The 17,591-nt window shown below is 38.6% G+C and overlaps 1 protein-coding gene across 9 annotated transcripts in view; it reads left to right on the forward strand.

Annotated features, from left to right (window-relative positions):
* The window catches only part of MAST4 (microtubule associated serine/threonine kinase family member 4), a 278,548-nt gene that overhangs the window by 114,341 nt on the left and 146,616 nt on the right, over window positions 1–17,591 (forward strand). For 5 of the 9 annotated variants that reach the window (XM_072922412.1, XM_030258923.4, XM_030258924.4 and 2 more), the window contains one exon: window positions 4,566–4,640. The exons of the other annotated variants lie outside the window; for them this stretch is intronic. In XM_072922412.1, the coding sequence (XP_072778513.1) occupies window positions 4,566–4,640 (75 nt within the window). The remainder of the gene's footprint in view (window positions 1–4,565; window positions 4,641–17,591) is intronic. 9 annotated transcript variants of the gene reach the window in all.

Below are 17,591 nucleotides of genomic sequence, written 5' to 3' on the forward strand. Positions count from 1 at the left end.
CTGGTAACCTTACAGCAGATAACATATAACCTTAGATAGAATGTAGTAGAAAAAAAAGAGATGTTAAAATTTTATCTATTAACACACTTTCAAGGATTAAGTATGAAATAGTCATAATGTCTGGATGGACACAGTCTAATCATCAGCAGCTTTTACTAAGCAGATATCTGACAGAGATGGTTTTGATGTTGTTCACAGATCTGTTCAGCAGGTATCCAGTGCCAGGAAGCTGTGTATAGGAAGAAATGCTAATGCTAATGTAGCACGCTGACTTTCTGAATGATGTCATATAATTAATAAAAACATAACTGGGTAATATCATAAATTAGTGTTGCAGTGATGCTGTTGAATGTTTTGGTAATTGAAATGACTTGATTGTATAGCCATGCCACCGTATTTACTGCTTTCTTTGCTATATCCTAAAACTATTGAGTTATCAGAAGTTGAATGGCATTCTTTGTTGCTGATATCTTGGCTCCTTTGAAGCAAGAAAGAAAGAAAGAGAAAAAATCAGACTAAACACATTACATTCTAACACATTTTTATTCCTAATTTTCTTATTTACTTTGTCCTTTCTTGTATTTTTGCTGCACCCTCACAGCTGTATTTACATAGCCCTCCTAAATAGATGAATTATAACAGAGTAACATTTTAACACTGCAGTAGAAAGAAAGGAAAAAAGGGATCTTCAGAGCAGTTAAAAATATACAGTGTAGTGGTTTGGTAATTGAATAGAACAGCTGCATCTAGTGCAGGACACTATACAACAGGAGGTAGATTGCCACGTAAAGGAATGTAACAAAAAGTTTAGATGCAGTCTTTAACTATGACAGCAGGTCTTGGCCATAAGTTTTGCTGTAGCTATTGCTAAACTCAAATGCCAGGATGCTCAGTCATCTCTATAGGACACCTCTATATATCAGTCACCTCTACAGGACACTTAAGGACGTGGCAGGGACTTGAGTCTTGGGTGCAGATATATCTTGAGATAGCCTGGGGCTAGTCTTGGAGGAAGCATATTTAGAGTGATCATAGTTTGAGGTTGTGTGAGGAGGATATTCTTCAGTATGACGCTCATTAATGTAAAAACATTTAAATAGCCTTGTCAGCATAAGGATTTGCCCAGCTTGATGTGGATGGAGTTGTGTCTGTGAATTATTTTTACTTCAGTGCTAAATACTTGCAGATCTGTCAGACACCAGCTGTGGGGTTTGTTGGTGAATTCATCTCCTCTGTGAGGAATTTTTGCCACTCATTTCAGATCTTGGTCTGGCAGCTAAAAAACATGGAGAGGAAAAAAAAGAGGTCTGTGGCCACTTCCGTCTGGAGGTAGAAATCTCTTCAGATAAGACCACATGCTTGTGTCACTTGCTATTCTTGCTGTTCTCTTGATACTCGTGTTTTCATGAGACTAGCCACACAGTGAATGGTAGCTACTCTTAATGGAAACAGCTTTTGGTATCAGTAGTGAAGCCTATACATAGCTGAATTATCTACCAGCCTCTTCAGCCAAAATCATATTTTGTCCTCACAGCTATTTTCAGGCTTCTGTGACTTCAGAAATAAACTACGTGCAATACTTGTTGCCCCGTCTGTGTTGCCTTTTTTTTTTTTTTTTTGGTGGGGTGTTTGTTTTGGGTTATATGTGGGTTTTTTTGGTTGTTGTTTTTCTTACCCTAAGATGTGCATTTCCCACAAGATTATTTCTTTGATTTCGCACCTGTTAAATGAAATAAGTTGCTGTCTCTTTCTGCTCCCATGCCAATTTTCTGCATGCCACCTAACTAAAATACTAAAATACCTTATTATTTAGTATATTATTTAGGTTATCATTTAGAATTATTTAGGATCAGTCATTTTTTTTCCTTTAGCTGTTTTTGTTGACTTGAATTGTGTTGGCTTTTGTAAGGATTTTGTTTTCTAACAAAACAAAAAGTTTTATTATGTCAACTTATTATTGCAACTGACTGGTTCCTCTCTAAAGGACATTCATCCTTCAAGTTTATCATGGATCCACTCTATGTGCTTTACTGGTAAAAACTGCAGTAACTCTGAATGGTTAGTCTTTTCAGCATGTAAGTTTTTGTTGTTGTTGTTATTGTTTTTTCTTTTTTTTTTTTTTTCCCAAGTTAAAGATTGCTGTTTCTCCGTGACATTGACTCTGGTTTGTCTGCCCTTATTAGACAATCCTCTATGGAACAGTACCTACTGCTGACATTGGCAGAAAGTTTCTGTTTTTATCACCTGAAATGCAATACTGAGGAATGTGACATTATGATGCGGAGCTTGTATGCATACAGTCTAATGTCTCTAATGTCTTCAAATGCTCTATGTTGAATTTTTTATCATAGTGAAAGAACCTGAGTCTTTGCAGCTTTTTTTAATCTCTTGTTGATCTTAGTTTAACCTTTACATGTCCTGATGATAAACTATCATCTATACATGGGACGGTACTGCATGAAGTCAGGATAGACTTCATGTTTTGGGCTAAAGAGTGAACTGTTAATATGTTCTGATTCACAATATTGTATTGGCTGACATGATTGAAGGCACAGCCCATTTAATAGCCTGAACTCTGACTTTCCTTTTTCTTAGGAGTAATGACATCAATTTAGGTAGACATTTTTGCTTCTGGAATGGTATTGGTGCTGCACTGTTTTTTTTTTCTATGTGTTAACTGTGTTTGTGCCAACTCTCAACCGCTTCTGGAAAGCATTCTGAAGGAGAGACTGGAAAGAAAGAAAAATGTAACTAAAGGAAAAATAATTCCACATTTCTCAGTTAAGTACAGGATCCCATGTCAGATTAGTTAGTAGCTTAATATGGGAGAAGGTAAGGCCTCTGAAGTTCAGCATTTTTGCTAGCTAATGTCCAGGTTAAGCTGACCCTACCATTGTTTCCAAACTGTGACAGAAAGGAGACCCTTTTCAAGCATCCGTTGTTCATTATATAAAATTTGATGTTAGATTATAATGTCAAGGGCATTGAGAAATTTTAGAAGAAATTGTTAAATAAGAAGTGTAAAAGGTCATCCAGCCATAGTACTTACTGCTAATTTTAGTCCATTACACCAGTAATTTAATGGAATGTTACCAAACTACATTGCCATCAGCAGAACAGTCTTCTGCAATTGTAACAGGTGTTTAGATAACTACTTTTTCTGTACTGCTGGTTCTATTGATTAGAGCTAGTTTACACTATTGCTGTTGCTGATTTGGTGAATTATGATGTAATCATCCCACTGTGGCTGTAATCTTTATTTCCACCAGATCTTTTTGAGTTACAGGACAGGTTCTGTCTGTGTGATATCATGCTAGAAATATAAGCTTTTTTGTTAAGGAGGTGTAAAAACTTCTTCTATAAAAATGTTTTCTGAAAACTAAGTCTTGAGACCTTGAAAAATATTTGAGTAGCATTGTATTTTCATTTAAACAACCCTGTGAATATCTTTTCAGAAATAGGAGAGGGTCTGTCTTATATTTTTAAAATACTGTGACTTTTTTTCCAGAGAAGACTCTTAGGACAAGTGTACATTGGCTCTGACAGAAAAAAGAAAAAAAAAAAAGTGAGAAAGAAAAAATGAATCTTATAAATTTTCATTCTCTGATTCCTGTGATTAGAAGCAGGCTCTTCACCCATATCTTCTCCCCTTCAGACGCACATCTGAAATAGCAGACTTACTACATACTTACTACAGAGTAAGTAAAGTTCATACGTATTACAGCAGTGAGGGGCTTTCAGAATTGGAAAGATTCTGGAGAGATTGACGCAGCACGTTTGAAGTGTCATGGGGAAGAAAATAAATGTTGCACTTCTGTCTCTTAGATATTAAGCAAGTAGAGGATTTGGAACTAGTATCTCATGTCCTGGAAAAATCTCTTGTTGTATTGCACATGCAACGAAGACTATCAGGTTTCAGGCTATTTTTCAGCTGAATGCTCTTTCAGGTTTTGCTTTCTAAAATACTTACCTTTTACCTGTGTGAGCCTAGGCTTTCTCTGTTTTCTCAGGCAAGGACATTAATCTCTCTAAGGTAAAAGTGTCTAGAATTTAAGGTGATTATTGCAGATCTGGGTGGAGTATATGAATCTAAAAAAATCTTACTTTGCTAGAGGAGATTTTGATATTTGTGTTGAAGCATAAATCCAGCTGGATTTGGGTTTTTGTGTTTAACTGCATAAGTTGATACAGAAAATGTAAGATAATGTGTATACTTTGGAAAAGTGAAATGAATGTTTAATGTGTGTATCTGGAAGTGAAGTAAGCATGTGTACATGTGTATATATGTGGATTTATAGGAGACAGCATCATTAAATGTGTGTGAATAATACATATATAAAAACTTAGAGATGCTGCTTTTTAAAGCAAATGCTTCGTTTTCTCTCTGATATTTGTACAGTGGTATTACTTAAATTGATGTAATAAAGTTTTTTCAAAGTTAGTGAAAATACAGTTCAGTTAAATACTCTCCCTCTCCCTTCTCCAACATCCTCCATTCCATCCCCTCCACGATCCATTGCCCTCCTTTCCTCTGTTCTTCCTCCCCTTTCTTCATTCACTGTCAGGAAGGGACGCCTCAGAAGAGTCATTTCAGCTCCGCACGCCACCGTCAGAGACTAGTGGAACCATCAGCTACAAAAGTGAGTGCCTTTATTGAAGGACCATTTCTAAAATGGAATGTTGTGTCAGCAGAGGATATGTTGTTAAAGAGAAGCTCTTTGTGCTTGATGGGGGAATTGATTCCTACTCAAGTGCAGCATTTGTTTTTTTAACTTTAAAAAATTGTGGGGAGATTTTGTTTGTATCTGCAAAATGTAATAGAAACTGTAAGAAAAGTTCCACTTTGCTTTTCTGAGTTTGTGTGATGTCTTTTTGTAAGTCTATGTGAAGTTCATTTGTCTCATTCTTAAACAACAAAAGGTTTTAATTGAATAAAAAGTTGGCAAGGATATGGAAAATAATCAAACACTGTTGTTGAGTGCTATGAAGCAATACGAAGTTTCAGAGTAAAAAAATAGACTGGCATCAAAAGATGATATGAGCAGATGCAATAACAGTACTTCCTAGTTCATAAGGCTGTTCCGCCTTTTTAGAGATGTATTCAAAAAACTTCATAGGTTCACTGAGGTTGATTTTACTATGTAACTTCTAATAAAATAAACTACAGTGCACATTTTAGAGCATCAGTATTCAGCTGATTCTTTTGTGAGACTCCAGCAAATATGAAACTGTGTATCCATTACTACCACTGCCTGGAAATCCCATTTTTCACTTTATTTGAGATACTGCAAAATTAATTGCTGTTGAGGCTGTACTGGGTTACTACTCTATGGGCTGAGGCTACTCAAGAAAAGGAAGGAAGACAAACCTGTCCTGGAGCAGGTACTGCATCTGATTGTGTGCTGGTTGGAGGAGAAACCCTGAGCAGATTTGGCTGGCCAAAGTGTGGCACAGTGCACTGATTAACAAAAGGGGGATATCCTGTGTTCTTCAAAGGCTCATCTGTGTTCCAAGGACATGCTTCAGGTAGTGTGAAATCCTCAGTATTTATTATTCAGGTCACTATGAAAGTAAGGAGGGAAGTGCTGTTAGCACAGGGCTTCTGAGAGACAAACTGTGTCTTTCCTTTGTATTCCTGTTGCACTTGAAGAACTACTGTTTCGTGTCAGTCACCTACAGACTGCTGCAAGTCAGCCCTTACCAGTAGTTGCTGTGGCAACCTGACCAGAAAGCACTCCGCCTCAAGGAATCCATTTGCAAAGCTGCTGGTGAAGAAAGCCCACCAACTTTCTCCCATGAAGTTGTAACTAGGTGGGAAAGTTGAACTCCAGTTCCAAAGGCAACTCCAATTTCCAAAGGCAATGGCAGTGCAGCCTGTCTCCAAGTCCTGCCTGCATACACCTTGTCTCTCTGCAGACATACCTGCTGCTGTACCTTTTGACAGCCTCCTCTACCTTTCTGGCCTACAGATCGCTGATCATTCCTTCCTGGGCTGGGGGGAGCGAGGATGCTCTCCTGTTCAAGAGTAGGAATGTGGCTGAGAGTCACTTTTGCAGGTAGTTCCAGAGTAGGAAGCTGTAGAAAGGCAAGTCTGGCAGAACTTCTTCAGCTGTTTGTTTTGTCACGCTCATTTGTTGCCTCAGGAAGAGCTGGCAGTTGTTCCTGGTGGTGCAGGTGCGCAGAAGCCTCATGATCTTGTTATGCTAAAGCAAGGACTATTTTGCCTGCTTTTAGCAGCAAATTGCCATCAACAAATCTTGCATGCTTTTCTTTAAGCTTTTTGGTTCAGCTCTCGTAGTTAAAAAAAACACACTACACACACAGACACACAGAGACACACCACACATACAAAATCCCCCACAAAAACAAAGAAAAAAATTAAAACCAAACAAACTTGTTACTTTGGAAACGTTGTTTTGTATCTTGGCACTGTAAAGACTGGTGGGATCCTTTTTATTCCTTTTGCCTTCCTGTGCAGCAGCTGTTTGCCCAGGTGGCAGGATGTAGTGGAAGCACAGCCTGCACAGCTTGCAGGGACTGTTGCTTGTATCAGGGATGTTATTTGGGCTTGGAGCAAGAGCATCACAAACTTGTAAAGGAATACTGGTTTTGTGCCTACATTCTGATGGGCTTTGTTCTGACGTTTAATTCTGCATGTCCCAAGTTTCCTGCATCTGCCTCCTAACGTCATGGTTAGGGGAGAATGGTTGTATTTGGGAGACTTGGAAGCAAGATAGTGTGTCTCATGAGAGCAGCAGCAGTGCTGTGTGAGTCAGAGGACTCTGAGTTACAAATTGCCCAGAAGATCGTTCATGTGTGGTCAGCTGATTGCAGTGATTCACTTGTGTCTGCTTGTCCTGGACCCTGATGAAGTCCATTTCTGGATCAGTGATAAGGCTGACCCGAAGCAGCAAGGAACATGCTGTATAATGACTTAGTGAGATGAATGTTTCGTGAGGGGAGAGGATCTTGGCCTGTCCAGTCAAAAGAGAGTAGAGTTGTTAGGATATGGTGCTATGAACTTGGACAGCTATGAGCTCGTGTTGGGTCTGATGTAAATCTGGGAAAGCTAAACTTCAAACAATTACACAGTCATAGAATGGTATGGATTGGAAGGGACCTTAAGATCACTAGTTCCAATTATCCTGCCATAGGCAAGCACGTCTTCTGCTAGACCAGAGCTCTATTCTGCTTGGCCCTGAATATGTCCAGGGATAGGATATCCACGGGTTCTACAGGCCAGCCTGTTCCAATGCCTCACCAACCTCACAGGAAAGCTTTTTTCCCAATGTCCAATCTAAACCTGCCCTCTTTCAGTTTGAAGCCGTTACTCTTTGTCCTCTCACTACATGCCCTTGTAAAAAGGTGTCTCCATTGTTTTAGACTCCGTTCAGATACTGAGTTAGGTCACCTTGAAATCTTCTGTTCTCCAAGATGAACAATCCCAACCTTTATTTCATAGGAGATGTACTCCATCCTTCTCATAATATTGATGGCTTCCTCTGGACTCACTTCAACAAGTGATAATCTTTACTATGCTGAGGACCTCAGAACTGAACACAGTATTGCATGTGGTGTCTCAGCAGAGCAGAGGGGCAGAATCTGTTCCCTGGCTCCTCTGGCTGCACTGCTCTAGATGCGGTCCAGGACCTGTGTGGCTCTCTGGGCTGTGAGGTGCCCATGGCTGGGTCATGTCCAACCTCTCAGCCACCACCAGCATGCCCAAGTGCTTTCCAGCAGGGCTGCTCTCAACGTGTTCATCCTGAAGCTTCGTACTGGGAGTTGCCCCAGGTCAGGTGCAGGACCTTGCATTTGGTCTTGTTAAAACTCATGAGATTCCCATGGTCCCTCTTCTCCAGCCTGTCCAGGTCCGTCTTGATGGGTTCCTTTTCTTCAGGTGTGTCAACTGTACCACTCAGCTTGGGGTAATCTGCAAATTTGCTGAGGGTTCACTTGATTCCTTTGTCCGTTGTCATTAAGGATGATATTAAATAATGCTTAAGGACCGTTGAGGGACATTTGTTTGTCTCTGTCCTTTGGGATTCTGAACCACTGATCGCTGCCTCTGCATGCGATTGTCCCAACCAATTCTTTAGCCACATAACAGTCCACCTACTGCACCCATTAAATCCATCTGTCTCCATTTTAGAGAGATGGATGTTGCAGGGGACTGTGTTGAAGGCCTTAGAGAAGTGCAGATAATTGATACTTGTAACCCTGTCCTTGTCCATTGATATAATCACACAGTTAAAAAAATGTGAAGTATAAAAGATGCTGAGACACTGGGGATTCCGACTTGTCTGCTTGACCTACAAAGCAGGGTTGGTTCTCAGATATACATGGAAGCAATATAAATGTAATCTCTAAATTGCTTTTGCTGTATTACATTGCATTAATGTATTTACATTAGCTGCTGGTGCCTTGAAACAGAAGCTTAATATAAAGGGGTGCTGGTTAATTTGTTTGCTGGAGCTTCTTAGTGAGTAACAAATGTGGACACAGGTAGACAAAATTAAAGAAAGTGCTCTAGTAGTAATCATCTGAAAGACAAAATAAAACATGCATTTATAAATCTGTGAAAGTTAAGAGTTAAATAGAAACCAATTTCATATGGGAGCATGGAATTGAGAAAGAGTTACAAGGGAAAGCATTCAGACAATTTTCAAGCTTTTTTTATGTTTCAGTGCATAAATAAAGCTGTATTCAGATTAGGCTGCAGATGTAAATTAGGATTTAACAATTATGTTAAATCCCATTAAACAATTATGAAGGTTACTGAGAATATTGTTAGCTTGGAAAAAAACACTGTAGAAGAATAATTCAATAAACTCGAGACTGTTTGTGAAGAGAGAAGACATTTCAGCATGGATAGTTTGCTTTTACACACATTCTGATGTGAGTATCCTATCAATACTATCAAGCCACATAGTCTTCTCTCAACTTATACTGAACAATTTCTGCAGAACGTTTTTTTTTTTTTTAATCTGATACGTGCTTGCTTATAAAGTAATTTCTAAATTTAAGACAGTAATCTTTTGTACTTTTTGAGCTGATAAAATATTTCTACAGCTGTTTTCTCTGTCTTAGTGGCTCATGATTTGTAATTGTAAAGAAAGAGTTTGCTGTTGAGATCCCTGTGTCTACCTGTTAAACCTAGACTGAAGGTCTTAAATAGTTGAGATGTCTCATTAAAAAGAATGATTTATATATGGTTATTGATAATAAATAGCTGGATGGATCAGCTTCTATTTTATATCTTTTTAGGCTCCACCTTAAGTATGTTTTAAACCTACCTACACTCCTAAAATTTGACAGCTTTTTACCATAAAATTCACACAAATCAGAGGGTCTTATTGTACGAGTAGAATATTAGTGTAACATGTTCATCAGAGGATCAGCTCATATGAAAAAAGAAGTAATCTAGTAGGCAGGGGAGTGCAGAGAACGAAGCACTGTTCCCTAGCACTGGTCTGTGGCAACAGCTGACAGAACAATAATTTGATGGCCAATTGATTGCTAGAAAGCTATGTTTACCAAAGGTTAGAGAGTCTGGTAGATGTATAAATAGGAACAGAAGATATATTACCGTCAAATATGGATGGATCCTCCCTGGCAAGTTAAAAGTGTCTTCCTTATAAAATTATTCTTCTGGCCAAGTCAATGTGTCAGTAGTGTAATATTCATTACACTTGATAGGTTTTGTAACATTCTACACTAAACTGGGGAAAAAAGTCCACAGTAACTCCCTTTTCTCCTTACTAAAACTTTACTTCTTTACAAGGCAATACCAAGTTATAATTAGATATTTTCAGCTGTTACTTTAGATGTGTGATCTCCATCTCAGTTTGCTTGCATGCTTCCCAGTTGATTAAAAATAGAAGCAGCTGTGGCAGAAATAGTATTATAAATAGTTTGGCTAGAATAAATGCTAGTATGTATGCAAAAAAATATTGCAGAAATTTAAAGTCAGTCTTAAAATACGGTTAAATTAGTCAGCATGCAGCCTCATTTAGGTGTGGAATGCATAGTACGGACACAAAAAAAGTGTGAAAAGGGATCAAATTGTGCACTAGATTCTGAAATGTCTGTCTAGAACTGGGGTTGGGGAAGTGCTGGGTCACACCAGAGTTGGGAAGTATTTCAGCCATACTGAGATCAGGTTTGTGTCTTCAGAAAGACAGGTGGCTTTCTTTTCCACAGAGAACTATGTTATTCACAGTCATGTAGTTTAGAAAAGACCTTTAAGGTTGTTAGTGCAAATCTTTAACCTGCCGACCAACTAGTGCTATGTCCAGTCATTTCTTGAACACCTCCAGGAATTGTGATTCCACCATGTCCCTGGTCAGCCCATTCCAGTGCTTAGCAACCCATTTTTTCCTGATGTCCACCTTGAGCCTTCTCTAGTGCAGCTTGAGGCCATTTCCTCTCATCCTGTCTCCTGTTGCTTGGGAGAAGAGGCTGACCTCCTCTTGGCTACACCTACCTGTCAGGCAGTTGTGGAGAGCGATAAAGTCACCCCTGAGCCTCCTTTTCTCCAGGATAAATCCCAGCTCCCTCAACAGCTCCTCCTAGGACCCACTCTCTATATTCTTCACCAGCTTTGTTGCTCTTTCCTGGATACACTCCAGTACTTCAATGTCTTTCTTGAATTGAGGGGCTCAGAACAGCACAGGATTCAAGATGCAGCCTCACCAGTGCCAAGTGCAGGGGGGCAATCCCTGCCCTGGTCCTGCTGGCCACACCATTGCTGATCCAGGCCAGGATGCGATTGGCCCCCTTGGCCACCTGGGCACACCCTGGCTCATGTTCAGCTGCTGTCACCAGCACCCCCAGGTCCTTTCCAGCCACTCTGCCCCAGCCTGTGGAGCTGCCTGGGGCTGTTGTGACCCAAGGGCAGGACCCGGCACTGGGCCTTGTTGAACCTCACACCATTGGCCTCAGCCCATGATCCAGCCTGCCCAGATCACTCTGCAGAGCCTTCCTGCCCTCCAGGAGATCAACACTCCCATTTACTCCCATTTAACTTAGTCTTATCCATGAACTTACTGAGGGTACTCTTGGTCCCCTCATCCAAATCATCGGTAAAGATTTAAACAGTATTGGGTCCAGTACTGAGCCTTTGGGAGCCTCACTAGTGACTGTCTGCCAATTGGTTGTGGCACCATTGTCCCTAGAATTCTTATCAGCTGATGTGCAGTAGGCCAGTCTCACACACGGAGCTGAGGTATTTGTTTCTTTCAGATTTGTGCTTAGATGAGAGCTGTGTGGTAAATCTGCAAAGCTAACACCCATTCTTGAAATTTTACACTATAGATCCACTTTGGTGAACTTTTGGCTACAAGTTACCTACTTCTCATATTAATTAGTATTCTAAGTTCTCTTGGATGAATTATTCTCTTGCTTCTCATACTGATAAGTCTGCATGCTCAGTCTTGCCCTTCTTTTGAGTCAATGGGTTTCTTGATATCCATGAGTTGAAGGTCACAGTCCCCCCCTGCTGAATGGCCTTTTACCTTTTACCAGACAGAGAGAGCTGGGCCTGTTTAGTTTAGAGAAGACTGAGAGGGGATCCCATCAACGCATATAAATATCTGAAAGGTAGGTGCCAAGAGGATGGTGCCAGACTCTTTTCAATGGTGCCCAGTGATATGACAAGGATAAATGACACAAGCAATTTCACCTCAATATGAGGCAGGACTTTTTATGTTGAGGATAGCGTAGCAGTGGAACAGGCTGCGCAGGAAGGCCTGAAGATGTTAAAAACTCAACTGGACATGATGACTGGACCAAATGATTTCTGGAGGCCATCCAACCCTAACTATTCTGTGATTCTTTTATCTTCACTAATGAAATTAGCATGGAAGATACACTGGTGCTTGCTCTAACTCAAATATCTTGACCTGGGAGGAATTTTTTATACTATTCCCTCTTGCAGACTTACTTTAGGACTGGCTTGTCTCCCGGTTTAAAACCATCTGGGAAGTGCAGAGAAAAACTATTGTTGGCTTCCCTTTGTTTTTGTTTCATATTGAATAGATACAAATTTGAAAAGGGATCTTCTTCTTTTATATTTTTATTTTGTGAGGGTCCTTTGGATAGTTGCACAAGAAATCTGTGCCTTTGGAAAGTTCTTCCCGTTAATTAGGAGATATTTCAGTATAGAAACTTGCAGACAAAGATATTAGACAGAGATACAAATTCAAGTAACCTTCACTGATCCTGTTAGACCTTATTAAGCTGGTGTAAATAGGATTATCAGTCAAAGGTAAAAGGAAATTTAAGAAATGTAATGCTTGCAAAACTTAATACAGTTACTGATGTGATTTACTGTAGTTTCACTTGGAACAATCATTTTGCCATATTGGACAAGAAGGGGAATGAAACTGTCTATAAAATGGCAATAAACCAAAAAGACTATCTGAGTCCTAATCTCATTTGATCTAGAGTGTTAGTAGTCTAAATAAAAACAATAAAATATACCTGATTTTATTGCTAGCACATACAGAGGGACCAGGTAACAATATAAATTGTGGAAAAGGATTTATCACAGTTACATGTTTGCTTTTTTTATGGACGAAAGATTGTCTTTCCACTGTGTTTTTTAGCTGAAAACTGTGTCTACGGTGAGACAGTGCTTTATGTCAAGAGTTCAGAAATTTTTACACATGGTGGTACTGCACTAGCCTAGTAATTAGTATTGTTTTATCAATTATTATTCCAGTGAAATTGTCAGTGTTATGAAGCTGAGGTTGTGCCTTAAGGTAGATGCGGCTAGACATCAGCTTACTCTGTGCATCAGAGATTATACACCTGAGATTGATACAGATTGATACACTAGATATGTGTGTTGTTGAACACATTTTAGTGCTTTCAGATAAAAATAAAAACAGCAGACTGATAAGGTTTGTGTTATGTTCCGTTTCTGATAGGGAAATGAATATTTAAAAAGAGCATTGAAATTCCCAAATTACATTTTTTCCTGTCTTCCTGTGGTGGATACTCAAAATTGATATTGCAGCTAGTTAGAGAACCTGGATAATATCAGCAGGGAGAGCAGTATAATATCAATATGGGTCATGGGATTTTTGTTGTATATCTTTGGAGTGGTTGAAATAAATTTTTCTTGCTTTTGAGTGTGTGTTGACTATTAATTGAATATTTGTGAAACAGTTCACGCTGGTGGTGTCCTCTTGCCTACCATATAGGAAGAGGAGTAGCGACAATAGCCTTTGCATTTCAGCAGCAAGCAAGGGTGGCAAACAGGCAGGACAAGGCAGGAGATGTAGAAGAGGCCAATGAGCAACTACGTTTAGATTAATCTGGTTTAGGGGATCTCCACGTTTTTCAGAGCATTTAAAGCTCTGTCAGAAACCAAGCTTCTGCTGAAATTTGACAAGCTAAAAAATGAAATGTTAGGAGAAATGTGTGACTTGTGTTTTGAAGTGAAAAAATGAAGTGTGCATTATGACTAACCTGTTTACACAAATGGGATTTACCTAGTTGGTCTCCAGACAGCCTCACTTTTTCCAGTGTAGCTCTTGCTTGAAAACTTGAAACTTTCTTTCACATCAATGGATATTACTAATAGGTTGTATGGGATCAGCTGAAGTGATCAAATGTGAATTTATAAAAACTGATTAAAATGTCAGCACTAAGCTAAATCTCTAATTTGGAGGCTTTTAATTGCATAAGGGGCAGAAGATCTGGTATCATAAACAGAGCAAATATAAAGTATTCTTTTTCTGCAGAAGAGATATCTTTAGAAAATGAAAATGTAATGTTTTGTCATTGCTTTTCCATATGATTTTTGTGGGTGAAAAAGTGAGTTATTTGTGCCCTTTATTTCTGGCTTTCCCCAAGTAGTTCTCTTATGTAGAAAGAACAGCTGCAGAGCTCAGCTCTACAGGTCTGAAGATGGGCATTTTGAGCACAGTAGTGCTTTGACTAAACTTGACTCAATTCTGCTGGTGTGAAACTTCGCTCCTGTGAACTTTCCCCTTCTGGCTTAGTCTGCTCCAGCTGATGATTGTGAACATGTTAAGGTAGAGTAAGGCCTGTGTTTTGCTAGTGCTAGTCAGTCCTGGAAGAAAGAACAAATGTATTTTGACTTTTTTTGCCCCTTCTATCCTGTGCAAAATGACTAAAAAAACCTGTTGCAATCAAAGTCTGAGTTTAGGCAAGTCTCTCATGCTGAAGGCAAGCTTAATAATTTTATCATCTAGTTACTGATTTCAACGAAAGTCAGGAGCAGCTTCTGAATTGTAAAACATGATTTGCATCTGGGGAAAGGAAAGCATCCAGATTCTTATGGGTGTAATGGTCTTTAAGCAACTATGTTGTCAAGAAGTGTTCATGCTGGCCACTGTGTGCTGTGGTAGTGTTTCTTTTGCTTTTTAATAGTAGGCAAAATCCTTTGTAGGTATGCCCATATAAAAAGCACTGCTTTCTGTTTGATGAAAGAACTTACATATTCAGAGAGAACTTAGAGAAATCACCAGCTTTAGTTAAACCATGGATTTAGGTTTTTCCTGTTCTGATTAAATGTATAATTGTTTATATTTGTTCAGGTGAACACTTGTCCCAGTAGCTGGCATTTTTATCTGGTGTGACTTTTTTTTCTTTTTCGTCTTCTTTTCCCTTAATATATGATAACACTTTAAAACTGTATTGATGGGAATATTCATGTGAACTTGGCAGCTGGAATCTGTTGAGTGTTGGTGTTTCAAACACTTTGCAGTCCATGCATTTTCTCCATTAGTCATGTGGTGATGTACTTTGCCAGGAGGTGAAATAAACTGTAGGACAGCAGGTCAGAATAAAGCATAGATTTTCTAACGCTGTGTTAGATTAAATTTTGTGTGCTCGGAAGTGGAGAGTTCATTCAGAGTTTTCACACTTTTTTCTTAAACATGGTTATTTATTTATTTTTTAAATTGAGCTAGGATTGCAACATAGTGGGCAACAATCTCTTAAGGAATATTTTTTCCTACTATGTTTTAATGTGAATTATTAGAAATAAGGAAAAATCACACCACTAGAAAATGAATGCAGAGATTTACAGTTAATGTTGGTAACAGGAAAATTGCTCTCTTTTCAGAAAGGCTTGTGCTTCTCATTGAAAGGGGTTCTTCACCTTTTACTAATTAGGGTAGCTGCTCTCAAATAAGATGTGCTGCATTGTTGTCATAAGGTAGTGATGTTGATGTGTTCTGCCACTACTGCTTTTCATGGAGAACATGAGATCCAGCGGAGATAATGTTAAGCGTGGTTTGAATAATTCTTAAATCCATCCCTGCTTCTCATTTGGGCAGGAGGTTACTGATACAGTTTGTTAGGGGGTTTTTGGTGGTGATTTGTGATATTTTCAGGTATGTCCCTGAAGCATTGAATATTATAGACTCCATTGGGGTAAACTAGGCATGCCTCATTTTCTATGTTGATGAACTTTATTCCCATACATGGTATGTTTGTAGCACTTTTGATTTACTTATTTGTTTACTAACTTCCTTTTTTTTTTCCCCTGGCCATGTCAGTTTGGTTATTTTTTCTCTTTCTAACATTTAAAGATGATACTCAAAACTACTGTGAATGACTGACTCTCTTGAAGTTCTAGCTACTTTCTCTGAAGAAACTGTTGTAGTTCTTTGTCTTCTATAAAAAAACTACAGCAAACCTGGTGTAATTGTTTTTCTTTGTTTTCTGTTAATTTATTTCAAAATTTAGATGGGAGTGTTATTGTATTGTATCCCTAAACAATATTTGACAAGGTACACAAAGTTCTTTTGCTTACTAAATGTTATTACCAATCCTGCAATTGTAGAGTCTTCAGACTAAAGTGTATTTCATAGGAAAAATCTGTTGAGTCATGTTAACTCATGGAATCCTTCTGAAATGTTTCATCTTCCAGATGGCTTAGTGTTTTTTAATGCTATATGAGAATTTCTAGAATACTGTGCAAAGCAAAACACATTTAACTGCTGTTTACTTAGTTGAGTCTAGTTTATTATAAATCGTAGTGTTGTATCTGGTTCATCTGTAGGAAAATAGATTAATTAAATTGCTCTTGTACGTGGTAAAGTGATTTCTTTATCATTGTTATATGGTTTTTATATATAGCCAGTTTGGCATCCTTTTTGATTCAGTTAATTTGCATTTAAATTGATAATTTGCCTAGCACCTGAATATTCCTTTTACATCTCAGAACACAGAACTGACACAAAGATATGTTTCTCCTTTGAAGGATACAGTCAGCAGTGCCTGTAACAAAAAGCAGGGAAAGTTAACTAAGGAGATAAAAATGAATTACATAGAATACACAATACTGAATTAGATAAAATGTGGCTTTTTCTGGCCAAGCTGGATCTTAAGTGCCTCTTCACTTCTACAGTATTTGCTAATTTGCAACTTGAAGTTTGGGGATGTGATGGAGAATAATACCTTTAAATTTTTAAATGCACAATTAAGAATGTGCAGAATTAAGAATTAGGAAGCATTATGTTTTGTCTTAAGGAGTGTTTTGCTCTCAGGGCAACTATGAATGGAATCTTCCTTGAGTAGAGATAACTACCTTCCAGAGCTTGCCAGTGCAGAAGTGGCAGTTTTTGTTCATGGAAATGCTTGTGAAGGGATGACCTGTGATTCAGTTGGTGAGAGTACACAATAAGCAAGCAAAAACCCTGGTAAACTGGTGGCTGTGTCTGAATGAGTGGAAAGAATCTGTAAACCTTCAGCTAAAAGGCAGAATATCAGACTTTACTGTAAGGCATGGATACTGCCAGGTTCCTTGGCAGCAAGTGTGGAAAAGGAAGGACATTGATCTTGACTTACATAACCAGTGAAGAAGGTATTGGTACAGTTTTCCTGAGAAAAGTGGATTTAGAGTTGCATCTTGGACAAGTCTAGAACTCAGACTACTGAGAAAGAGGTGTTGCAAATATAAATTCACTTGGGTCATCTGCAAGGAAGAACAGTTTTATAGTTACACCTGTTTTGGGAGAAATCAGATCCAAGTGAAAACACCTTGACTGACAAAGGAAGACTTCAATGTATTTTCAGCATCTTTTTAAAAATTGGTTAATCCTGTGCTCAACTGCAATTTGTAGGGTATATAGCCACTCCTAAAATTCCACCCTGATGTTAATATAATACCATTTCTAAGGCAAAGGCTTACTATTCCTGGAACTAGGAAACACTTTAAGTTGTCATAGAAACAAAAGACAGCTTTGCCAGAGAAACAAACTTAGAGCAGAAGATGCACATTTAGTGTGAGACATTACCACTTGTCATTTGTTGTGGTTGATCTGTCTCCACACAGACGTCACTACTCTGTCATTCAAAAGAACCAAATGCTGGCGAAGTTGGAAGCAATAAAATAAAAAGCATCACCTGCCACTGCCTTGTTTAGAAGGTATTTAGAATGGATTAGTGAAATGACTTGATATATTAATCTTATAAAGTGGTCAAGATTAGCTTGTAAAAAGCTCTTGCACAGTGTAATACCTTTCTCTGATAGATCGAAACAATACTTTACTTTGTCACTTGCACCGCTTTGTATTCTTATTGCCACATCCAAATGCAAGGTCTGCTGTCAT

This window comes from Taeniopygia guttata, chromosome Z (assembly GCF_048771995.1).
Source record: "Taeniopygia guttata chromosome Z, bTaeGut7.mat, whole genome shotgun sequence".
Taxonomy (NCBI): Eukaryota; Metazoa; Chordata; class Aves; order Passeriformes; family Estrildidae; genus Taeniopygia; species Taeniopygia guttata.